At 44.3% G+C, this 25,888-nt stretch overlaps 1 protein-coding gene across 1 annotated transcript in view; it reads left to right on the forward strand.

Moving 5' to 3' along the window:
• The window catches only part of LOC134592149 (uncharacterized), a 75,625-nt gene that overhangs the window by 17,720 nt on the left and 32,017 nt on the right, over positions 1-25,888 (forward strand). Inside the window, exon 2 of the mRNA XM_063444501.1 lies at positions 11,622-11,691. Within this exon, the coding sequence (XP_063300571.1) occupies positions 11,655-11,691 (37 nt within the window). The 5' untranslated portion in view covers positions 11,622-11,654. The remainder of the gene's footprint in view (positions 1-11,621; positions 11,692-25,888) is intronic.

Raw genomic sequence — 25,888 nt, forward strand, 5'->3', positions numbered from 1 at the left:
TTTTATTCGTGGAACAAGCTAGATCAGTAGATAAAAAACAAACAGTAAATGTAGACAGCAAGTAACCAAATCGATCCCTTGAGTGCAGTGTTAAGAGTCCGATGAAACAGATAAACAGAAACAGAAAAGCTGTAAACACAGTATGAGAAAGATTTATAGGGTTCATTTACTAAACTCTTCACAACTCGGCTATGCTAGCCTTCATATTGCCATTTGGATTTCCATTCGCTGCAGTTCTCAGTTTAGTGAATAAGCCCTGCATATATTCTTTGTATGTTAGCTAAATTTAACAACAAAAAAAACAAAAAACTGTTTAGCCTTTCTAGGGCACAGTGTGGAATTGGTATTGAATTGCTAGGTCCAGATGAAAAAAAAAATCTGGTATTGTAGAAAATAATTTCTGATGTATAATTACAGGGTTTATGGCATCCGGGTTAACTACAATATACAATTTCATTACTGAAAAGGTAAATAATCCAGTAGGTAATTGAATCCAGGAGCACAGCTGTAATCAAATGTCCAAGTTCCCAAGGAAGTAAAAGTGAAGCCTCTTCCTCTTTATAATTCAAAAAGTCTTTATATTACATCACTGGTTACAGGTGTAGATTAAAAAGAAAATATGTAAATAAAATAAATAAAAAATATAACCAATAAATATCCCATAGTTTAAGTAAATGCCCATGCTCTGCAGAAACCAAGGCTAAACTTGATCAGCTAATCTCATTCCTACCACTGTTTCCTTCGGTAGCACTGTTCATATCTCTCAAGTAACTGTCCTACTGGAATTTAGGAGTTATGTAACTCAGCTGATGAGAGTATAGTCTTTAATGAAACATATGAATGAAACTACTCTGCTAACTGATAACAGCTGCCAAAAATCTTCCTGTAGTTTATCAAGTAGCTATATTCATGTTTTTTTTTTTTTATAAATAAAACAAAACACATTCTGCATGTAGCTTTTGTGAGAGAGACCATAGAAGGAAGATATAAAAGAACATGTAAAGGTTCTCTGGCATTGCACAGCTTTCAAGAGGGTAGGACTGAGAGAAAATAGGTGACATTTTTACCACTTGTAGAACAGAAGCTCTCCTTTTACAGAAAATCTTTAGTTGGTACTTTTTAGAAGATTTTCGATGTGAGAAGACCAATTCCAAGATTAGGGCAATGGTCAAGGCTAGTATTCAGTAGTCAGAATATGGTAGATAAGGTTATTCTCAGGTAAACAAAGGATTCAAGCTGTTGTCACTGTACAGCTTTGTCTCAATTTTCCAGTCTATTCCATTTATTCCACAGATTGTTAGCACTCCTGATCCTTTCTTGGATATTGCTTCCCTTCTCCAATTCACTTAATTTCCTAGGTCTTGTTAGCTTTTTTTTCAACTCAGAAAAGCTATCTTTGTTTGTTTGGAGCACTGTTTTTTTGGGTGTTTCGTGTGGGAGAGGATTGTGTGCTTGAGTTATAAATGCCTCTCTGCTCATGCGTGGTCACCAGCCCTTTTTCTATAATTACATAGTTTAATTTTTGGGTGCAGTCACTATCCGATGGTGAGCCTGCCTTTAACTAGTACTAGCATTAGAAGAGTTTCCAGAGATCCAAAATCCCATCCTGATTGGATACAGTTCATACTCCAGGGATTGTGGATTATTGGCAGCAGAGCTGCATTTATTGTAGCTAAAATAACACGTTTTGGATAATTATTCAATTTCTACGGTTGCAGCATAATGTTTGCAGTTCCTTTCTCAAATTGCCTTCATTCTCAGTTTACGAAATAAGCACAAATGTTATGATAAGGGCATTGGTGGCTATCATGGCTTCACAGACAAACATTAAAAATGATAATGAGCAATAATGAAGACAGCTGTTGTCACATGAATAAATAATATGTACCCAACCACCTGTCTGTCTAAACCCAGCCACAATAAACTGCCAATACATCTCTAGGTCCTACTACCATATCATTTTGTTAATAGAAAACAGCAACCAGATAATTAAAACTGCCTCATCTAGCTTCTGTCTGTGTATTTATTGTTACAAATTACACTAAAATAGTAATTTGGAGTAGAGATCTGCACTATGGAAAGTCTCTCTATGACGTTTGTCATAGAATCTCACTATAGGACTCTTCCAATCTTTTCGCATGACCTGTACACATAACTCTTGCTATCTCTCTAGTTAGCTTTGTCTATATTGTTATATATAAATCTCTTCCTAGAATATGTTCACACTCCCATTATTGCAAGATTGGCACATACAAAGTCATATAGGTACAATTGAGTGAGAGTCCCAAAGTAACAAGAGACGGGATACATTATGCATCAATTGTAAGCATTGAAGTCATGTCACTACAGGTGCATTGAAAAAGTAACAGTACTTTACAATTGTCTTATAAAAGCAGGTGTAATAAACAATAAGCAACATAAAATACAAATAACACTAAAATATATAATCCACACAGATACATCAGCTTGATGAGCAGACGGCAGCCTAAATGGATGGGTGGGCGTCCCACTGTCAACTGTACCAAAACCTCAAAATAATGTATGTCACATCTCGCTATATCTCCTCCTACGGGTTCAAGAGTTACTCTAACCTCCTCCCATAAACCTTCAAAAGAAACTGTAAACTTACGTGGAATCCAGCACCAGGTGAAGCTCCCTTTGCTGGATACCATGCCTTGTCTGACATCACAGATTCTCTCACCATGGTCCAATCAAATGCTTCTTAGAGAAGCATTTAATTGGGCCGTTTTACCATCTCAGAATACATGCACAAGTTCTCTATTGGATGGAAGAGAGAGAAGGAGGGAGAGGATTTCTTTTTTATGTGCTCACTTTTATTGGAGGAAGGCATGGAAGTAAACACAGCATGGAAGTAAACACAGGGAAGGGACACTAGAGCTTCCCTTAGCAGGTGCTCTGCCTGCAAGGCATAAGCTCATTGTCTGTTGCTAGATGTAATTTTTTCACAGCATTCACATTAGGCAGCCCGGAACAGATTTTTGGGTTGTCTAAGTCATGTGTGCTGAGGGGGCAACAAATATGCAGATTAATCTGTCCAGATATTCAAGCTGAAACGTTGCACATACAGACTCCTATCACCATGACCACTTCAAAACCCAGAAGTGGTCATAGTGGTTGAAGTAACCCTTTACGTTTGTTGAAAGAATGGTTAAATAAAATCACTGCTCATATTTCTGTATATAACATTTCTTTATTTCTTTAGGTCTTCATACAATTTTTTTTCTTTGGGGGGGGGGGGGGGGGGGGAGAAAGTATACATCCAAAGTCCCTTGGCATTATGGGTTAAATACAGAATAGATTCATACAGAAATATTGTATTTGGTGCTCCTCATGATAAAAATGAATGAAAAGCGAGTGAGGAATCTGACATCTATATGTATTTCATATGGATACTGAACTGAAAAACTCTGCTTTATGCAATTTCCATATTTGGGCTCTGTATTTTTTTCATAATATTCAGTGTCATAATTAAGCTTATTGGCAATCTTAAAAAAAATTAGGAAGTTACATATCGGTGCTCATTTCTTTCTCTCCATTACCATTTCATCATCTCTTCTGCATAATAAGGATCTTATGTGCGTGCCTCAATTGCTTTACATAATAATACTTGCTTAAACGTGTATTGCTTAAGGTACACTTACAAGGGAAATATAATGCACAGTGCTACAGTTCGGTTTTAATTAACAAACAAGATGAGTGTGCTTTGCCATTTCAACTGGGCATCTTTACTTGTCCCTAGAGTGTCATTATTAATGTGTGCTTTGCCAACCTCCAGTCTCCATAGCAATATCACTAGGATCAGAGGCTGCTTCTGGAAAAACAAAGGAAGGAACAAGGGAAAAAATCCATGGGGACCAACCACCTCAGTGAATTTAAAAAAGAAACCTCATTGTTCCAGCAAATGGAAATTATGTAATATGCATCTAGAATTTTGGAATGTGTGTTGCTTCTAATCATCCAAAGCTGTTTTCCTGGCACTATAGTTTCCTACAGTGCCCCCCTCACACCAAACCTCCCGTGGCGCTGAGCCTGAATCCAGCGCCAATGTCCCCCAGCACTGGGTAAGGCTTCTCCCCCGCTGGCGTCAGCCAGCAGTGTAGACCTAATGTGCATGCACAGCAATGGATGCGCTCGCATTAGGATTTCCCTATAAGAAAGCATTAATCAAAGCTTTCTCATAGGGATTCCGGGGACGCTGAAAGTCCTCATGCATAGCGTGAGTACGTCTAGCATCATTTAGATGACCTAAAGTCGTCTAAGTACCCTGAAGTCCCTAGAGTTAACCTTGGGAGGTAATTTTTGCAGTTTCTCAGAAACTGCAATAATTACCACTGTAAGGTTAAGGGACATGAGACATCGCACCCAGACCACCTCAATGAGCTGAAGTGGTCTGGGTGCCTACAGTGTCCCTTTAATTTACTGTCAGAATTCACCTAGTATGTATTTACATAGCTTTGATTTTAGGCAACCCATGACAAGTAATGTTCCTTCTAGTACATTTTTGTGCATGATCCAGCAGTGAAACATAAAATAAAAGAATCATCACAATTACATCCTGCAGTCTGCATTAGAACAATACAAGTGTAGTCAGTAAAGTATGCTTAGAAGGAGAACCTGAGACACGCTATCGTTTTTTTTTCAATACAAAGAAATATGTAAAAAATATGTAAAAATAAATAATGTTATTTATACCCATTATGCGTCATAGACATTGGGATAATAATGTCTTTTTCAACACTCATGAATGTGAACTGGACTGTCATGGGCTAGATAGTATCTGTGACAGAATGGCTGATAGTAAACTGAAAAATAATACTGCCATCTCTTTTTATATTGTGTTTCAATCTTTTTATCAACTTTCTTAAACAGGAACACATAATATTATGTAGTTTGGAACTGTGATTACATTTTACCCCTTATTTTGAAAAGGGTTATGTATGTACATGTTTTTTATTTCTTGATACCTGCTCCAAGTCTCATTCATTACTCACCAGTGGGATATACATTACAAAAGGAATAAATGCTCATTCGTGGTCAGGGTAGGCGCACCTGTAGACAGCTGTTTACTCTGCCTACTGGAAAATCTGGCCCTGTAGTCATTACCTATTAAAGTTTCAAGTTACCTAAGAATAGTATGGAGAATACAATTTAATTTGGTGCTCACTGGTGTCATGTTTTTAGTGGATCAAAAAGCCATTTTCCTGGCATAAACGATACACCAAGTAGGCATCAGGGTCGTACTTAGAGCATTTGTTAACTGGTTTCATTTATTAGATGAGTGCAGATTCCTCCTTTCCTGATTACAACCTATATATTCTGAACCAGCCATATTCCCCTAGCCATGCCTATAGATAGCCCATCTCACCTTCCAGCCATACACACTCACCCTGTCTCATACAAACATTTGGCCACATAACATGTCCCCTACCCCCACACACCTTGCACTTATTGCCCTCTAACCAACCACCTAGTCATAATTACTATACATACACTAGTTACATTCCTCCATTCAATCACATACACCAAGCTTTATATATTTGATGGGCTGGGTGCATTGAGGAAGCTTGCCTTAGGGCAGCATAGAGGGTAAATCTCTGGTAGTCTGTGTGGACAGAAATACTAGTAACAGCTTTTGTGTAATTATGTTTTGTGTATTTAAAGGAATATTATAGCATTAGAAATACAAACATATATTCCTAGCCTTATAGAATCTGCATTTAGATTCAGTTCCTGCCCCACATCTAAGTAAAAAATGAAAAAGAAGGCATTACTTACCCTTTTTCCCACCAATAAGATCTAGTCCCTGCAGCCACTCCATCCGCCTCCCGTGATGTCACATCGACTCTTCTTCACCAATCTTCTTCATAAAATCCAATGCATCTCATAGAGGAGCATTGAGCCGAAGCGTGCATGTGTGGCCACTTCTCCAAACAAATAGAGGTTATCTGTGACAGCGGAGTTTGACTCAGTTCTCACAGTGGTAGCGCTTCTAGTCTTCCTGTTTTACAATGCAGGGTTAGAACTAAAGGATCACTGCACCAAGACCATTTCATTGAAATTAAGTGGTCTGGGTGCTTATTGAATGCAGGTATAAACACATTTTATAGTTAGAGATAAAAAACAGGTTGCGCCAAATGTTGGTGTAGAGATGTTAAACAACACTAATAATAAAAAGTATTTACACCGGTATGTATAGTGACACCTTCACAACATGTGCAACTCACAAAAAATAGAGAAAAATGAAATTGCATGATTCAATAAAACATCCAAAGGGTTAATTAAAAGAAGATTAAAAATACACTGACAAACAAAGAGCTTCCAATTCAGCACATCCTTTTGGTGAGTGTTCTTCCATATTTATTCAATATACATATAATAAAAAATACAAATATAAACAATAGTGCTCTTTGTTTGAAGTGGAAATGTAGCTTAAAAATGTCAATGCATACACAGGCTCAGTGGTAACAGCGTGGGTGGTACAATCCCCACCTGGAATATGTAAGGACAACTGGATAAGGTGCAGTAATTTCAGCAGTTTTTGTTTCAGGATGATTAAGAGGTTTAAAGAAAATAAAAAGCAGGACCAAAGCAGGTCCTGTCACTTGAAAAGCCCAAGAGACGTAACACGTTGTGATTTGAGATTGTAAAGTATTTTACTATTTATTATTTTATTGTTTATTTGGTAATTAAATTGTTTTTGCCTTTTAATTTTTTTTAAAATGTATTTTATATTTTATTTTGGTCCAGATTTTATTTTTTTAATCAGAGGGGGCTTGCAGGAATGCTTGAGAATCCTGTGCCTACTGACGCTGGTGATCTAAATCTGGCCCTAGTGGTTTTCCTAAAAGAGTGATGATCATAGAAGGAAACAGTCAGCAACATACTAAAAATAAATCGTCCTGCATTGCTCAGTCTGAATAAAAAGAATAAGGAAACAACACAATGGATTGAGTAATCCTATGTAAATAGTGTGGTCCCCTCCATGAAGACTGACACCATAGGTTCCAGAACTGGCTCAAGTTCTTTATCTTTTTCAAAGTAACCAAATTGCAGAAAGCAGCTGAGGTTATGAAACTATGCAACCTGGGAAAGTCAGTAGGACATTGATCCATTACAAAAGGCTAACTTGTGGCCTAAATGTATCTATTCAGAATCTTATTGCATCCTTCCTCACAGAGCAAAAACTTGAGCAGAACATAGAAAAGCAAGCAAGACTAAAAAAATGTGTATTGCCAGTCCTTTGATGGTGACATACCTCTTAGGGTGTAAAGGAATAAAAGGGCTTAGGGAGAGTCAAATGATAATCCAAAGGATCAAGAAAAACACATGATTGACAAACAAATCAGGTCAAGGCATCCAAGGTATTCAAAACCGCATAAAGGCACAAAAATCAGAATGGTGTGAGTGATTATAGTATAATATCACTTACAAAGCAAAAAAACTGTTGCCTTTAGACCCAGTCATGGGCCAAACCCACAAATGTATGAAGAAACAAAAAAACAAAGAAACAAACAGGCACAATATCAAAAAGTGTATTATGTCAAAAATATACCAGCTAGAATCATACAGTGCGTGTATTCACAAACACAGTGAAAAACAACAAACTAGACGGGGTTAACTATAGTGTTCTTATTATAAAATAACTATGTACATTATTTTAGTACATTATTGATCTAAATAAGTTTGCTTAATGGTTAAATCAGGGGTGCCTAATACGTGCATCACGATCTACCAGTCTATTACAAAGGCGATGCTGGTAGATCACAGCTGACACTCTAATTAGAAATGGGTGGGCAAGGGCCACAACTCGCAGCCAAGCAGCATTATTTGATCCTGAAGCGATAGCGTGAAGGTGCACACAATGCCACACCGACATGCTCCGCCTTCCTTCAGTGATTCCTGGCAGTGGGAGAACCGCTATGACACTGGGTGCGGGCAGTGACGCGGCGGTACAGGGAGCAGCAAGCAGACGTTCATCAATTCTGATTGGAGTGTCTGCTTGCTAATATTGTTTTTTAATGGATACCACTGTAAGGGCCTGGGCAGGGGTTTTGTAGCAAGGTGACAGGGGTTTTGTAGAAGAGGGGCAGGGGTTTTCTAAATGGCAGAGATAAGGGGTTTTGTAGATGGGGCTGGGGTTTTGTAGAGGGGTGACAGGGGTTTTGTACAAGGGGGGCAGGGGCATTTATTTTATTAGTTTAAATTAATCCGAAGATTCATGCAGTAGTCTTAATAAGGATTTTAATTATTTATTTTTTGTAAGAAAACATTTGTTATTTTTATTAGGTAGATCTTGTTGAGTTTGTCATTTTAAAGTAAATCATGACACTAAAGAGTGTGGGCACCTCTGGGTTAAATGAAGTGCAGTCAGGCTCCAAAATTCAAATATCCAGTTGCATATAATAGGATACAGCCAAACAGATGTGTCCAAGAACCAAAAACAGCCAAGGGTCAATGCTGGTAGTATCCTCTCTCCCTATTACAAGAATTCAGCTTTGTTGGCTCTTTGTATGTATGAGAGGCATGTCATTTCAACATTTTAGCTCTAAATAGAATGAAACATAGTATATTTGTATGTTTGGCATTATGCATAAAAAGCAAGTTCAGGCCAATCTGTAGGAGAGCGTACAGGCTTTCCAGTGGTCGTGGAAGGATCCCAAGAAAGCTTTCCCCTCTCTAGAATGCATGCTCATTGAGCAGGGCCCTCCACCCCTCTGTTCCTGTACGTCCAGTTGTTTGGTTACAATTACATGGCTGTTAGTCCACCCATTGTACAGCGCTACGGAATTTGATGGCGCTATATAAATAATAAAATAATAAATAATAATTTCTTGAGTGTCTGTGGTACAATTGTAGACCCAATGTTAAATGATTTTTAATTTGAGAATAGTAGGCTGTTGACTGTCCTTCTAGAACATGATAACTTTTGTACCATAAAAGTAAAGATCACAGAGAAAAAAATCTTGGATGCGAGAACAATGATGCATCTAATAGGTAGACATGTGCAACTTGTTTCGGTCCGAATAGGAATTCGGACGAATTTCGGACAATTCGGACATTCGGGTACTTCCGAATGTCCGAAGTGCCGAATTGCCGAAGTGCCGAATTGCCGATGTCTCGAAATTACCGAAGTGTTGAAGTGCCGAAGTGCCGAAGTGCCGAAGTGCCGAAGTTCCGAAGTTCCGAAGTGCTGAAGTGCTGAAGTGCCGAAGTTCCGAAGTTGCCGAAGTTCCGAAGTGTCAAAGTGCCGAAGTTCCGAAGCACAGTATTGCCTAAGTACTAATATACTTACCCAGTAAAAGAAGAAGAATGTTACATTGTATACAGTTTTAAATAAAAAGTATACAAACATAGCCAGGATTCACCTGTAAGCATTTGCAACACTTACAACAATCAAGTAAAATACATTCATGTAAAATGTAAGTTACTTGGCCAGTCAGTTTAATGACAGGAATGAATAAGTAGATAACTCCCTAATTCCCACGGTATTAGGGAGCTATCTACTAATAGGCTGAAAGACCTAAATTGGTCTTTCAGCCAAATTTACTAATACTAAGTAAAGATTACTTAGTATTAGTAAATTATGCCCCTACTTGCTATACCGCGAGCAGGGGCATGTCTATTAAACAGTGAGCAGCCTGTGGCTGCTCACTGTTTAAAAAAAATAAATAAATAAGCCCCCCCCCCCGGCTACCACCCCTGAGCAGCGGGTGGGGGCCCTAATGTAAAATAATGGGGGAGGGACCTATTGTCCTCCCCCCTGGCCCCCACCCCTGAGCGGTGGGTGGGGGCCCTAAACTAGAATAAGGGGGGACCTAATGTCCTCCCCCCTGGCCACCACCCCTGAGCGGTGGGTGGGGGCCCTAAACAAGAATAAGGGGGGGACCCAATGTCCTCCCCCCTGGCCCCCACCGCTGAACAGCGAGTGGGGGCCCTAAATTGGAATAGGGGGGGACCTAATGTCCTCCCCCCTGGCCCCTACCCCTGAGCGGTGGGTGGGGACCCTAAACAAGAATAAGGGGGACACCTAGTGTCCTCCCCCCTGGCCCCCACCCCTCAGCGGCGGGTGGGGGCCCTAAATACTAATAAGGGGGGGACCTAAGGACCTCCCCCTTGCCCCCCCCCTTATTACAATTTAGGGCCCCCACCCGCCGCTCAGGGGTGGGGGCCAGGGGGGAGGACATTAGTTCCCCCTTATTAGTATTTAGGGCCCCCACCCGCCGCTGAGGGGTGGGGGCCAGGGGGGAGGACACTAGGTGTCCCCCTTATTCTTGTTTAGGGTCCCCACCCACCGCTCAGGGGTGGGGGCCAGGGGGGAGGACACTAGGTCCCCCCCCCTTATTCTAGTTTAGGGCTCCCACCCATCGCTCAGGGGTGGGGGCCAGGGGGGAGGACATTAGGTCCCCCCTTATTAGTTTTTAGGGCCCCCACCCGCCGCTGAGGGGTGGGGGCCAGGGGGGAGGACACTAGGTCCCCCCCTTATTCTTGTTTAGGGTCCCCACCCACCGCTCAGGGGTGGGGGCCAGGGGGGAGGACACTAGGTCCCCCCTTATTCTAGTTTAGGGCCCCCACCCATCGCTCAGGGGTGGGGGCCAGGGGGGAGGACATTAGGTCCCCCCTTATTAGTTTTTAGGGCCCCCACCTACCGCTCAGAGGTGGGGGCCAGGGGGAGGACATTAGGATCCCCCCCCTTATTAGTATTTAGGGCCCCAACCCGCCGCTCAGGGGTGGGGGTCGGGGGGGCACTTTTTTTTTTTTTTAAAACAGTGAGCAGTCACAGGCTGCTCACTGTTTACTAGACATGCCCCTACTCGCGGTATAGCGAGTAGGGGCAAAATTTACTAATACCAAGAAATTTTTACTTAGTATTAGTAAATTTGGCTGAAAGACCAATTTAGATCTTTCAGCCTTTTGGTAGATAACTCCCTGATACTGTGGGAATTAGGGAGTTATCTACCAAGTGGCTGCAAGAGAAGTCCCGAGGTGCCGAAGTCCCGAAATTCCGAAATGCCGAAGTTCCGAAGTGTCGAAGTTGCCGAAGTTCCGAAGTGTCGAAGTTCTGAAGTGCCGAAGTTCCGAAGTGCTGAAGTGCCGAAGTTCCCGAAGTTCCAAAGTCTTGAAGTGCCGAATTGCTGAAGTCCCGAATTGTGAAAATCCCAAATTTCGGAATGCCGAACCGAACCAAATTTTTTTCCCATGCACATGCCTACTAATAGGTCTTAAGAAATCAGCTCAGCTAGTCAAAAGGGGAGCAGAGCAGTTTACCACAATACTAGGCTGTTTCCAAGTGAATAAATGACTAACAGCAACACATTTCAGAAAGGATTGCTGTAAAATGTCTCCAGCTCCTCCACCCGTAGGGATTGGAGACATTTTACATCCATCCTTCCTCAAGTTATAGCAAATTGCACTTATTTTGATACTTCTCAGGGATTTTTTTAATATTGTTTGTTAGATGTAGTAACTTTACTGACTTTAGGCATTGAAAATTTATCGCCATGATTAGCTTAATGTTTTTGCTTTTATAGGACTTTCTAATTTAAGTATTTACATTGAATAAAATGTACTTTCATCTTACATTATATTCTTCTTTCTAAAAGGCACATTTTGGCTTTCTGGTAACATTACAAAGAATGGATGGAAAAATATATCAAAGACATCTATTTCAAGGTAAGTTATGTTCTGGAAAATAATCCTATTCTTATTGCTTACCGTAATATTTGAATTGAACTGTATCATTCTGCATGTTTGTATTTCCTTAATAATGTGTCTATCACCAAACTCTGCATAAAAAGGACATTTTAGACTCTATAATCACTTCATCTCAATAAAGTGGTTATGGTGCCTGGAGTCTTCAGGAGCTGCTTTACTTTTCAGTGTTAAACTGTTTTATAATGGTTTAACACTGAATCAGTGTCCCTGCACTCTTGTGCCAGGCCACCCCTAGAGGTAAGACTAAAACTGAGTAAAATTCTGCATTAGAAATGCCAACTTATACCAACTATGGGCTTAAGTGTCACCCATTGCTGCTCGTGCAAATGTGAAATCATAAGTCCAAGCTGTAGAGAGGGATTGGGCTTGGGCTGTAGAACTCTAAGATGCATAACCACTACAATGAGATACAATTGGTATGTCCCTTAAAATACTTAGTACTGCCCATTACATTTCCATTGAGTACTGTGCACATTTGTGCCTATAATTCATTTTATTTATTTATTTGCATAAAATATCTACCAATGACAATGTTAGAGGTCTGCATACAAGAAACAGCAGAAATTAATAAATGAATGACTTAAATAAACACATAGGGGAACTCTGAATATTAAAGTTACCAAGTAGACACAGTCTATTAAGGTTTTTTGAAATCTTGAAGGGAATTGGAAACACTCCTAATGAACAGCTTTCATTGCACTCTTCAGCACTCCCAGAAAGTGTTCTCTCCAATGCTGACAGAGCGCAAGAAAGGTATCCAGATCCATTGCTACCTCATCCCCCTTCCCTAACATGATCTCTAAAGAAATTCACACTTACTAAACCTCCCTTTACACTGATCAGCCACAACATGAAAACCACTGTCTGGTGAAGTGAATAAAATTGATTGTATCATTTCAATGGCACCTGTCAAGGGGTGGGATATATTAGGTAGTAAGTGAACAGTCGTCGAGCGTTTCTTTACTTTAATTTATTTCCTATCACTAGGTAGAACTTAGGTAGTTAGTATGTTTTGGTTAAGTTAGTTTATCAGTTTATTTAGGTCTTTGTGGGTAGACAGTATCAGTTCTGTTGGGGTGGTCTGGTCCCAGCTTAGGGGCTGGGTTTGCTCACCCCTGAAGACTCATCCATCTATTATTACGGCTATCTTAACTGTCTTCCTATTTATAGTGTGGGCACTCTCCTTCTCTCTCTCTGTGAGGTATTAACCTCTTTTAATCCTCTCAGTTTGAGTTATTTTGAGTTATAGGGGACCTTACTATCTGTCACGATTCGGGGAACCCAACACGCTAACACACACACAGACAGACACACACACAGAAAGTGTGCAGTACCGGTCCTTAGAGTGGCCGGGCTAAGCACACACAGAATAGTCAGGAGACAAGCCGAGTAAGGGGAACCAGAAAACAGAATAACGAGAAACAAGCCGAGGTCAAAGGGTAGGAGAAAGTCACAAAGTCAGTATAACAAGCCAGAGAGTACATAACCAGAAAGCACCCGTTCAGAATCAATACTATAAAGCAAATACCACAACAGGGCGGGGAGGAACAGGAAAGGTAAGTATTTAAACCCTGTGGTTAATTCTGATTGGATAACTTCCAATCAGAATTAACAATCACACGTGGGAGATATCTATGTCTCCCACTGTGATTGTCATACTGTGTCTTTAACACCGGGCCAGGTGGCTGACCGCGGCGTGTATAATAGTGGGCGGTCCCCCAGCGTTCAGCGTCATGCATGCTGCCGCTGGGGGATGGAGAGGAGGAGGCTGGCGGCATCAGAGACTGAGAGGATGCCGCCCAGCGAGCGTATTCCGCGAAAGGACCCGCGGACGGCTGGAGGGTGAGTGCCGCGAGCGGACTGCAGCCTCCTCTCGCAGCCGCCCGTGGGATCCTGACATTACCCCCCCTCGAAAACCGCCCGGAGGGCGGGAAGCAGAAGGCTTCAGAGGAAACCGGGCATGAAAGGAGCGGACCAGAGAGGAAGCGTGCAAATCAGAGACCGAAACCCAAGACAGCTCCTCGGGACCGTACCCCTTCCAATCCACCAGATACTGCAACCTACCCCTGGAAACACGAGAGTCGAGGAGGGCAGCCACCTCGTACACGTCACTAGAGACAGCTCGAGGGGAAACTGGACGTCCGAGGGGACGAGAGAACCGGTTACACAGTAAGGGCTTCAAAAGGGAGGTGGGAAACCTTTTTCAGAATACGCATGGAAGGAGGCAAGTCCAGGGAGTAGGAAACGGGGTTAACTTCTTCTGAGCAGCCGCTGAACGAGACAGTGCTATATGGACCTGGTCCCACATCTTCCGCAAAGAAGCGAGGTGCTGGTCCAAGGCGGGCATTCCCTTGTCGGAGAACGCACCGGGAAGGACAGTAGGTCGAAACCCATAAGCAACCTCAAAAGGACTTAAGCCAGTAGACGAATGAGACACCGTATTCCTGGCAAACTCAGCCCACGGAAGGAGGCGAGCCCAGTCATCCTGGTGCGCATTAGTGAAGCAGCGCAAATACAATTCCACAGACTGATTAGCACGTTCGGCCGCACCATTAGATTGCGGGTGATAGGAGGAAGTGAACGACAAGGAGACCCCCATCTCAGCACAAAAGCCCCTCCAAAACCGAGAGACAAATTGAGGACCCCTGTCAGACACAATATCCTGAGGTACCCCATGCAAGCGGAACACTTCTTCGGCAAACACCTGAGCCAATTGAACCACAGAAGGTAGCTTCTTAAGCGGGATAAAGTGCGCCATTTTGGAGAACCTATCCGTCACAGTCAATATTACTGGCTGACCATCAGAAAGAGGAAGGTCTACAATGAAATCCATGGATAAGTGGGTCCATGGTTTCTTGGGTATAGATAGAGGCATCGGTAGACCCTGGGGTCTCACATTAGGGGACTTACACTGCGTATAGACCCGACAAGCCTGTACATAATCCACTACGTCTTGCTTAAGCGAAGGCCACCAGCAGTGGCGTACACACAACCCATGGGGCCCCGGTGCGAAAACTGATCCGGGCCCCCCCCCTTCCCCCGCGCGAGCACTTACTCTGCGCAGGCTGGGGCCGCAACACATGGCGGCGGGCACCTGGTCGCAGGGCTGCGACCCGTGCGACCGCGGTATGTATGCCAGTGCATGCATAAACACATACACTTAAAGGACCACTACAGACACCCAGATCACATCAGCTCAATGAAGTGGTCTGGGTGCCAGGTCTCTCTAGTTTTAACCCTGCAGCTGAAAACATAGCAGTTTCAGAGAAGTTGTTTCACTGAGTATGTTTCACTGAGGGTTAATCCAGCCTTTAGTGGCTGTCTCATTGACAGCCGCTAGAGGATTTTCTGCGATTCTCACTGTGAAAATCACAGTGAGAAGACGCTGAACGTCCATAGGAAAGCATTGAGCAATGCTTTCCTATGGCGGTTTGAATGTGCGCGTGGCTCTTGCCACGCATGTGCATTCGGAGCTGAGAGGCGGATGGGGACGGAGAGATCCCCAGCGTTAAGGGAGTCCGGCGCTGGAGAAAGGTAAGTGCTTAAGACACACACACACACTCTCATGAACAGACGCACACATTTACTGACAGACACACACTCAGTGACAGACGCACACAAACATACTCAGTAACAGACACACACACTAACACACACACTCTAACACTAACACACACTAACACACACTCTAACACTAACACACACACTCACTAACACACACTCACTAACACTAACACACTCACTAACACACACACTCACTAACACTCACACACTCACTAACAAACTCACTAACACACACACTAACACACACACTCACTAACACACTCACTAACACTAACACACACACTCACTCGCTAACACTAACACACACACTCACTAACACTAACACACACACTCACTAACACTAACACACACACTCACTAACACACACACTCACTAACACTAACTCACTCACTAACACTAACACACTCACTCACTAACACACACACTCACTAACACACACACACACACACACACACACTCACTAACACTAACACACTCACTAACACTAACACACTCACTCACTAACACACACACTCACTAACACTAACACACTCACTAACACACTCACTAACACACACACTCACTAACACACACACTCTAACACTAACACACTCACACGTTTTTTGTTTGTTTTTTAAATTTAATCCCCCCAGCCTCCTTACCTGTGGGAGAGCTGGGGGGATTCCCTGGGGTCCAGCGGTGTCACCCGGCTGGCTGGCGGGCGCGCGAGGGAGCACTGTCCCCTGGGTGCTCCCTCTTCAGCTCCCTCGCGCGCCGCGTACTGATGCCGGAGCCGGAAGATGACGTCATCTTCCGGCTCCGGTTTCAGTGCGGTGCGCGAGGGAGCTGAAGAGGGAGCACCCAGGGGACAGTGCTCCCTCGCGCGCCCGCCAGCCAGCCGGGTGACAGCAGGGCCAGCCTCAGGGGGCCCGGAGGTGGCCGGCTCCTGGGCCCCCCAGCAGAAGAGGCTGGCCCTGTGGGTACATACCTGGGTCGCAGGGCGGCCGGGCCCCCTGGTGGGCCGGGCCCGGTCGCAGCCGCGACCCCTGCGACCCCGGTATGTACGCCACTGGCCACCAGAACTGTTGAAGGAGGCCCTTATAGGTTTTGGTAACCCCCGGATGACCAGCAGTTTTGGCGGTGTGAAATAAAGTTAACAACTTTTTTCTGTCCTTAGTTTTAACGTATAGTTTACCAGCCGGCGTCTCAGGGGGTGCTTGGGTTTGGTCAGTCTTAATACTATTAAGGAAAGGAGATGAAACAACCAAACGGGTAGCAGCTATTATCTGAGACGCAGGAACAATAGGTACAGGAGTCGGGTTAATAAATTCTAACGGTTCATGCTGTCGAGAGATAGCGTCAGCTTTGGCATTACGGCAACCAGGTCTATAGGTAATAACGTATTGGAAACGTAAAAGAAATAGAGACCATCTAGCCTGCCGGGCAGATAACCTTCTAGCGTCAGCTATATAGGAGAGGTTCTTATGATCTGTTATGACCATGATTTTGTGTTTAGAACCCTCTAATAAGTACCTCCATTCCTTAAAAGCTAACACAATAGCTAGTAGTTCCCTGTTCCCAACATCATAGTTAGTTTCTGAATCAGACAACCGTTTTGAAAAGAAACAACAGGGATGGAGGGGTTTGTCATACGACAACCTCTGTGACAGTACTGCTCCTACACCCGATTCAGAAGCGTCTACTTCCATAACAAAGGGAAGAGAAGGATTAGGGTGGTGCAGCACTGGAGCAGAGGCAAATGCCTTCTTGAGAGTTTCGAATGCCTTAAGGGCTTCGGGAGTCCAAACCCTAGGGTGTAGACCCTTTTTAGTCAGCTTCGTTATAGGAGAGATAATTGGCGAGAAGTTTTTTATAAATTTCCTATAATAGTTGGCAAATCCTATAAAACGCTGGATAGCCTTAAGTCCTTGGGGAAGTGGCCAGGACAGTATTGCTTCCAATTTAGCAGGATCCATACTGAAACCCTGTTCAGTAATTATGTATCCAAGAAACTGCACAGAGGTCTGATCGAACAAACATTTTTCTAACTTACAATAGAGTCCATTCTGTAATAACTTCTTGAGCACCATCCTAACGTGGTTATGGTGTGTCTTCAAATCAGGAGAATACACAAGTATGTCGTCAAGGTACACCACGGCACAGACATGCAATAAATCCCTAAGAACATCGTTTATGAGGTCCTGAAACACAGCAGGAGCATTACATAATTCAAAAGGCATGACCAGATATTCGTAATGCCCACTGCGCGTATTAAACGCTGTCTTCCACTCGTCATTCTCCTTTATACGGACAAGGTTATAGGCCCCCCTGAGGTCTAATTTAGTGAAGAACTTAGAACCTTTCACACGATCAAACGACTCAGTGATGAGGGGGATAGGGTTAGGCTTTTTAATCGTAATGTTGTTCAGACCCCTGTAGTCTATACATGGCCTCAAGTCGCCTTCCTTCTTAGCCACAAAAAAGAAACCAGCCCCAGCAGGAGAGGAGGACCTTCTAATAAAACCTTTACTTAAGGACTCCCGTATGTACTCCTCCATGATCTGGTTTTCTTTCTCAGAAAGAGGGTAGACCTTACATCTAGGAGGCATAGTACCCGGTAACAGGTTTATGGCACAGTCATACTCCCGATGTGGAGGAAGCTTATCTGCCTCCCGTTTCTCAAAAACCAATGCAAGGTCTGCATATACAGAAGGGACAGAAACAGAAAGTGGTTTAGCCGTGGGCACATTGAGTGAACAAACAGGACGTACATGAGCCATACAGTCTCGTTGACAAGATTCCCCCCAGGAGAGTATATCTAAACAACCCCAGTCAAGTACCGGGTTGTGCTTAACTAACCAGGGAAAACCCAGAACGATGGAGGCAGTAGGGGAGTCAATTATTTGGAAGGTTAACCTTTCCTTGTGCAAAGCACCCACAGACATAATGATTTCTTGGGTTTCATGGGTTACCAGAGGTTTCTCAAGCGGTCTACCATCTATGGCCTCAACGGGTGTGGCCTTTTGGATCAAAGTCAAGGTTGCGGTTTTGGCAAAAGTTCTCATCCATAAGGTTGTCTGCCGCACCTGAATCGATCAAGGCTTTAGTTGTTATGGTGGTTTTATTGACCAAAAGAGAAACCGTAATAAACGGTCTGGAGATGGACACATGAGGGGACAAAGTCATAACACCCGAGGCCGACCCCTCTCTAGGCCTTAGGTGCTGTAGTTTCCCTGTACCTTAGGGCAGGCATTACAGTAGTGCCCCCTCTTTCCACAATAAAGGCATAACCCTTCCCTTCTACGGTATGCTCTTTCAGCCTCAGTTAACCCCGTAGCGCCCAATTGCATGGGTTCAGGTAATGCAGTACTGGGTAGAGCAGGTAACACCCGTGTATCCAGCCGTCTTTGACTACGCCTCTCTCTAATACGGTTATCAATAAGGATCACATAGTCTATAACTTCATCCAAAAGAACATGCAATTCCCTGGATACTATTTCATCCAGTATGTAAGCGGCCAAACCCTCCTGAAAGGCTGTTACGAGGGCGTCATTGTTCCAAACCACTTCAGCTGCTAGAGTGCGGAATTCGATAGTGTAATCCGCTACAGATCTATTACCTTGTCGTACCCTAAGCAGAGCTTTGCCAGCAGAAGCAACCCTACCGGGTTGATCAAATGTGCGTTTGAAAGTGGTCAAAAAGTCTGCAAAGGACATTGGGGAAGCATTCTCCCACATGGGATTAGCCCATGCTAAAGCTCTCCCTGACAAGTGGTTTATCAAAAAGGCTATTTTAGATCTGTCAGTGGGATAGGAACGTGGATTCATCACCAAATGGATGTCGATTTGGTTGAGGAAACCACGACACAATGCTGGGTCACCGCTGTAGGGCTGTGGCGGCGTCATATGCACTACATGAACAGGAACGGGTACCGGAGTGGGAATGAGCTCGGGCACAGCAGCAGCAGCCTCCTGAACGGCAGGCTGCAAGTGTGCAGTACGAGCCAGTATGGTTTGCAAAGCTTGAGCAAACTGATCCATACGATGGTCCAAGCCATCCATTCTAGCCTCCTGATTAACTAGGAGCTGTGGTATGTCAGCAGGTTCCATTATGGCCCTGTTGTAATGTCACGATTCGGGGAACCCAACACGCTAACACACACACAGACAGACACACACACAGAAAGTGTGCAGTACCGGTCCTTAGAGTGGCCGGGCTAAGCACACACAGAATAGTCAGGAGACAAGTCGAGTAAGGGGAACCAGAAAACAGAATAACGAGAAACAAAGGGTAGGAGAAAGTCACAAAGTCAGTATAACAAGCCAGAGAGTACGTAACCAGAAAGCACACGTTCAGAATCAATACTATAAAGCAAAGACCACAACAGGGCAGGGAGGAACAGGAAAGGTAAGTATTTAAACCCTGTGGTTAATTCTGATTGGATAACTAATCAGAATTAACAATCACACGTGGGAGATATCTATGTCTCCCACTGTGATTGTCATACTGTGTCTTTAACGCCGGGCCAGGTGGCTGACCGCGGCGTGTATAATAGTGGGCGGTCCCCCAGCATGCAGCGTCATGCATGCTGCCGCTGGGGGACGGAGAGGAGGACGCGGGCGGCATCCAAGACTGAGAGGATGCCGCCCAGCGAGCGTATGCCGCGAAAGGACCCGCGGACGGCTGGAGGGTGAGTGCCACGAGTGGACTGCAGCCTCCCCCCGCAGCCGCCCGTGGGATCCTGACACTGTCTACATTGGGAAAGGTTTTTTGGAGTGTTGTACTGCTCCTCTTTCTCCCTATATACTGTACCTCTCACTATCTGCTATTTTGAGGATTCTTTCCCCCTATAGACAGTGAGTTTTAGATGGTTCATAGGTATAGATAGGGCTTTCTTTTTGCCTATTCCTTTTCAATCTCTTTATGTCAGGGTACCTGTGGTCTCTACCTCCGAAAGAGGTAGAGACTTAGCTGTTCCTCCATCCAGACGGCCTGATGGCTCCCTTCCCCAAGGTCTATCCGGTCATGCAAGGCCGGCCGCGAGGGAGTGACTGCCTTTTACAGCATCTAGGCAGGAAGTTGTCATCAGGACACTCCTCCGGAACGACCTGTCACTCAATTGCTGCAGGACCAATCAGGACGCCTCGGAGGCGTGGTTACTGCTCTGAACAGGGTATTTAACAGAGCTTCTTTCATTAGCTCATTGCCCTGTCGTGGTTCTAGCTTGTTCTAGTCACTCAGTGCTTGTGTATTCTATTATCCCTTTTGGTTTTGACCCGGCTTGTTTACCTTACTCTGCTTATCTCTGTTACCCTTGATTCGGCTTGTCTCTCGCTTACCTGTCTTCTGTTACCCTCGACCTCGGCTTGTCTTTGACCATTCTTTACTGTACTACTTACGTTAGTCCGGCCATTCTAAGGTCCGGTATACGTATCTGGCTACTGTTTGTACTCTGCGTGTTGGATCCCTGTCCCGATCCTGACATTACGACAGGGCCAATGGATCCTGCAAGTACAAACAGTCAGCTGGCTTCTCCTGATCCTAGGTTTGAAGCCATGGATCACAGAATGGATCAGATGGCGCTTGCGCTACAGGCTCTATTATCTCGTGCCAATAACCCACCAGAGGAGATACGTAATACCCCTGTTTCTCCTGTCGGTTCAGGTCTAGAGGTAGCCACAGTGGGTGCTTCTTCTCGCATTACCCCCCCCAGTACGCTATGGTGGGGCTCCTGAGAAGTGTCGTGGTTTCTTAAACCAAATTAGTATCCACTTTGAATTGCAACCTCGCTCTTATCCTACAGATAGGGCAAAGGTAGGATTTATTATCACCCTACTAATTGAGAAAGCTCTGAGATGGGCCAACCCATTATGGGAGAACGATAACCCATTAGTTTATAACTATAACGCCTTTGTAGCTGCTTTTAGAAGAACTTTTGACCCTCCAGGTAGAAAGGTTAATGCAGCCAGATTACTGTTGCGTCTGAAACAGGAGAACCGAACACTGGTGGATTATGCACTAGAGTTCAGATCTCTGGCGTCAGAGGTCAAGTGGAATGAGCAGGCGTATATGGATGTATTTTTGAATGGCTTATCTGAAGTAATTCTTGATGAGGTTGCTACCAGAGAACTCCCTGAGAATTTAGAGGATTTAATTTCGTTCATCTCTCGTATAGATGAACGTTTCAGAGAAAGACAGAACACTCGAGAGAGGAACCTGAGACCTTCTTTTAGGTTAGCCCCCGCTTTTCCAAGTCCTGACTCCACGGTATCTTTGCTTCCTGAACCTATGCAGATAGGGTATACCCGCCTCTCTGAGGAGGAAAGACAGTACAGGAGAAGAGAGGGTTTGTGTATGTATTGTGGAGCTAAGGGTCATTTACTCTCGAACTGTTCTAACCGCCCGGGAAACGCTCGCACCTAAGTCTCTCTAGAGGACAGGCCTTGGGTGTTTCTATTTTGTCCTCTACTCCTAATTATAAAGATCACAGGCTTCTGCTACCAGTTTCCTTAACTTGCGGGAGGGAAGTAGTAAGGGCTATGGCTTTGATAGATTCCGGTGCTGCTGAGAATTTTATCGACCAAGTCTTTGCTAGTAAAAACAATTTCCCATCCCAGCTAAGGGAGACACCCTTGGCCGTTGAGGCCATAGATGGTAGACCACTACTAGACCCTGTTATCTTTCGTGAGACCATACCCATTGATTTAAATGTTGGTATCCTACACGTGGAGAATTTATCTCTTCTGCTCATTTCGTCTCCTTCCGTTCCCATAGTTCTGGGGTACCCATGGTTGAGAGAACATAACCCTATTATCGATTGGGAGTTAGGGGAGATACTCTCGTGGGGCCAGGGCTGCCAGGATCGGTGTTTGTGCAAGGTTTCTCCATTAGTTAATATTAACATACAGGAGAATCCTACTCAGTCTACAGAAAGACAAATACCAGACCTTTACCTAGACTTAAGGGCAGTGTTTGACAAGAAGAATGCCGATTCTTTGCCGCCACACAGGTCATTTGACTGTAAAATTAAGCTTCTACCCGGGACTATGCCTCCGAGGGGCCATGTATATCCTTTGTCTGTTCAGGAAAACTCGGTTCTAGAGGAGTATATTCAGGAGAACTTAGAAAAGGGATTCATCAGGAGGTCTTCTTCTCCGGCCGGGGCGGGGTTCTTTTTCATTAAGAAGAAGGATGGCACACTGAGACCTTGTATCGATTACCGAGGCTTGAATAAAAAAACTGTCAGAAATGCCTATCCTATCCCACTGATTACCGAGTTATTTGATCGTCTTAAGGGCTCCAAAATCTTCACCAAGTTAGATCTCAGAGGGGCTTACAATTTGGTGAGAATCCAGCAAGGTCACGAGTGGATGACGGCATTCAATACCCGGTATGGCCATTACGAATACACTGTTATGCCATTTGGACTATGCAATGCTCCTGCAGTATTTCAAGATTTGATTAATGAGGTACTTAGGGAGTTTCAGCATGATTGTGTTATTGTTTACCTGGACGACATACTAATACACTCTAAGGAGATTGAGACTCACCATAGACAGGTCAGAAAGGTGTTACACAAACTTCTGCAACATGGTCTATACTGCAAATTGGAGAAGTGCAGTTTTGATCAGTCTCAGGTAGACTTTCTTGGGTACGTGATTTCTGGGGAAGGTTTTAAAATGGATCCTGGTAAACTCCAATCTATTTTAGACTGGCCTTTGCCCAAAGGACTCAAGGCTATCCAAAGGTTTATTGGTTTTTCCAACTACTATAGGCGCTTCATTAAGGGTTACTCCTCTATCATTGCGCCTATTACCAATATGACCAAACAAGGGGCTGATACTAAGTTCTGGTCTGAGGAAGCTCTTGGTGCTTTTAAGACTCTCAAGGAACTTTTTGCCTCAGTTCCCGTTCTAGTTCATCCTGATACGACTCTGCCTTTCTTGCTCGAGGTCGATGCTTCTGAGACAGGTGTTGGGGCTGTTCTGTCTCAAAGGTTAGGGGTGGATAAACCGTTACACCCTTGTGGTTTCTTCTCTAAAAAATTTTCTGGGCCTGAGAGCAGATATGACATCGGGGAGAGGGAACTATTAGCGGTCATTTAGGCTTTAAAGGAGTGGAGACATTTACTGGAAGGGACACTACACCCTGTTACTATTCTTACGGATCATAAGAACTTGTCTTATATTGGGAAGGCTAAGCGCTTGTCCGCCAGGCAGGCTCGCTGGGCCTTGTTCCTCACTCACTTTAATTATGTACTTATGTATAGACCTGGTTCTAAGAACTCTAAAGCCGATGCTTTGTCTCGTCAATATGAACCATCCACTATAACTGAACCACTTCTGTCCTCCATAGTTCCTAAGGGGAATATCATCGCGAACACGAATCTCAGGATTCACTCTCCATTGCTTTCTGAGATCATGAAGTTTCAGCATTTGGCACCCAAACAGACTCCTGGGGATCGACACTTCGTTCCCGCCGCTCTCCAACTGGAGGTGCTACGCTGTCTCCATAACAGCAAGGTGGCTGGGCATCCTGGCATCCGCAAGACTTATGCGCTGGTCTCTAAAGATTTTTGGTGGCCTGACTTACGCAAGGATATTAAAGAATTCATCGGGGCATGTGAAGTTTGTACCAAGACCAAGCTACCCCATTCGCTTCCATGCGGATTTCTGCACCCTTTAGAGGTTCCTGAGAAGCCTTGGTCCTGCTTGGCAATGGACTTCATTGTTGATTTGCCTATCTCTAAAAAACAGACTGTCATCCTCACTGTGGTAGACAGATTTACTAAAATGGCTCAATCATTCCCATACCTAAACTCCCATCTTCGCCCGAATTAGCAGAGATATTCGCCAGGGAGATTTTCCGGTTGCATGGGATACCTTCCCAAATTGTCTCTGACAGAGGCTCCCAATTTGTTTCCCGTTTTTGGAGATCATTCTGCTCCCAACTAGGCATCAAATTGAATTTCTCCTCTGCCTATCATCCTCAGTCCAATGGAGCTGCTGAACGCACTAACCAAAAAGTTGAACAATATTTACGTTGTTTCGTTTCAGAACACCAGGACGATTGGGTCGGTTTGATTCCTTGGGCGGAGTTTGCACATAACAATCTCATTTGTGATTCTACGCATTCTAGCCCTTTTTTCTTGAATTATGGCTTTCATCCTTCCATCCTTCCTTCGGAGTCTTCTTCTCAAGGGATACCGTCGGTGGATGTTCATGTTGCCAATTTAAGAAAGTTGTGGGATCAAACTCAACAAATCCTTCTGCACAATTCTACGCTGGTTAAAAAACACGCTGACAAACGTAGAAGGGCAGCACCGGTGTTTGTTCCAGGCGATAGAGTATGGTTAAGTACTAGAAACATTCGGTTAAAAGTGCCGTCCATGAAGTTTGCTCCTCGATATATTGGACCTTACAGGGTACTGTCTCAAATTAACCCAGTTGCGTATCGTTTGGCGTTGCCTAATGCCTTACGCATTCCTAATTCATTTCATGTTTCCTTGCTAAAACCATTAATATGTAACAGGTTCTCCTCCACGATCGCCCCTCCCCGCTCAGTTCAGGTGGAGGGTCAGGAGGAGTATGAGGTCAATTCCATCGTTGATTCTCGAATCTCCCGGGGGAAACTGCAATATCTGGTCGATTGGAAGGGTTATGGTCCTGAGGAGAGAAGTTGGGTACCTCAGGAGGAGGTGCATGCTCCCCGTCTCCGCAGGGCGTTTCACTCTCGATTCCCTTCTCGCCCTGGTGTATTCCGCCCGGTGGGCGTATCTGAGAGGAGGGGTACTGTCAGGGTACCTGTGGTCTCTACCTCCGAAAGAGGTAGAGATTTAGCTGTTCCTCCATCCAGACGGCCTGATGGCTCCCTTCCCCAAGGTCTATCCGGTCATGCAAGGTCGGCCGCGAGGGAGTGACTGCCTTTTACAGCATCTAGGCAGGAAGTTGTCATCAGGACACTCCTCCGGAACGACCTGTCACTCAATTGCTGCAGGACCAATCAGGACGCCTCGGAGGCGTGGTTACTGCTCTGAACAGGGTATTTAACAGAGCTTCTTTCATTAGCTCATTGCCCTGTCGTGGTTCTAGCTTGTTCTAGTCACTCAGTGCTTGTGTATTCTATTATCCCTTTTGGTTTTGACCCGGCTTGTTTACCTTACTCTGCTTATCTCTGTTACCCTTGATTCGGCTTGTCTCTCGCTTACCTGTCTTCTGTTACCCTCGACCTCGGCTTGTCTTTGACCATTCTATACTGTACTACTTACGTTAGTCCGGCCATTCTAAGGTCCGGTATACGTATCTGGCTACTGTTTGTACTCTGCGTGTTGGATCCCTGTCCCGATCCTGACACTTTACTCCTGTATGAGTGCCCAATCCTTTTTTATAAACTGGTTACCACGTATGTTTTTTCTGTGTGTGCAGAGCTACCACCGGGATCCCCTTGCCACAAGGGTCTCCTCAATTTACTTGTATATTTTTGGGTTACCCCATACTCTGTAGCTCTGAGGGAGGCACCACCCAGGATAGATTTTACGCTCTCACACGTTCCCTGTGACTGCGTTGATCTATCCTCTCTATTATTATTTTTCGCTTTTTCCAGTACATATAAC

The sequence above is a fragment of the Pelobates fuscus genome, chromosome 1 (genome assembly GCF_036172605.1).
Source record: "Pelobates fuscus isolate aPelFus1 chromosome 1, aPelFus1.pri, whole genome shotgun sequence".
Taxonomy (NCBI): domain Eukaryota; kingdom Metazoa; phylum Chordata; class Amphibia; order Anura; family Pelobatidae; genus Pelobates; species Pelobates fuscus.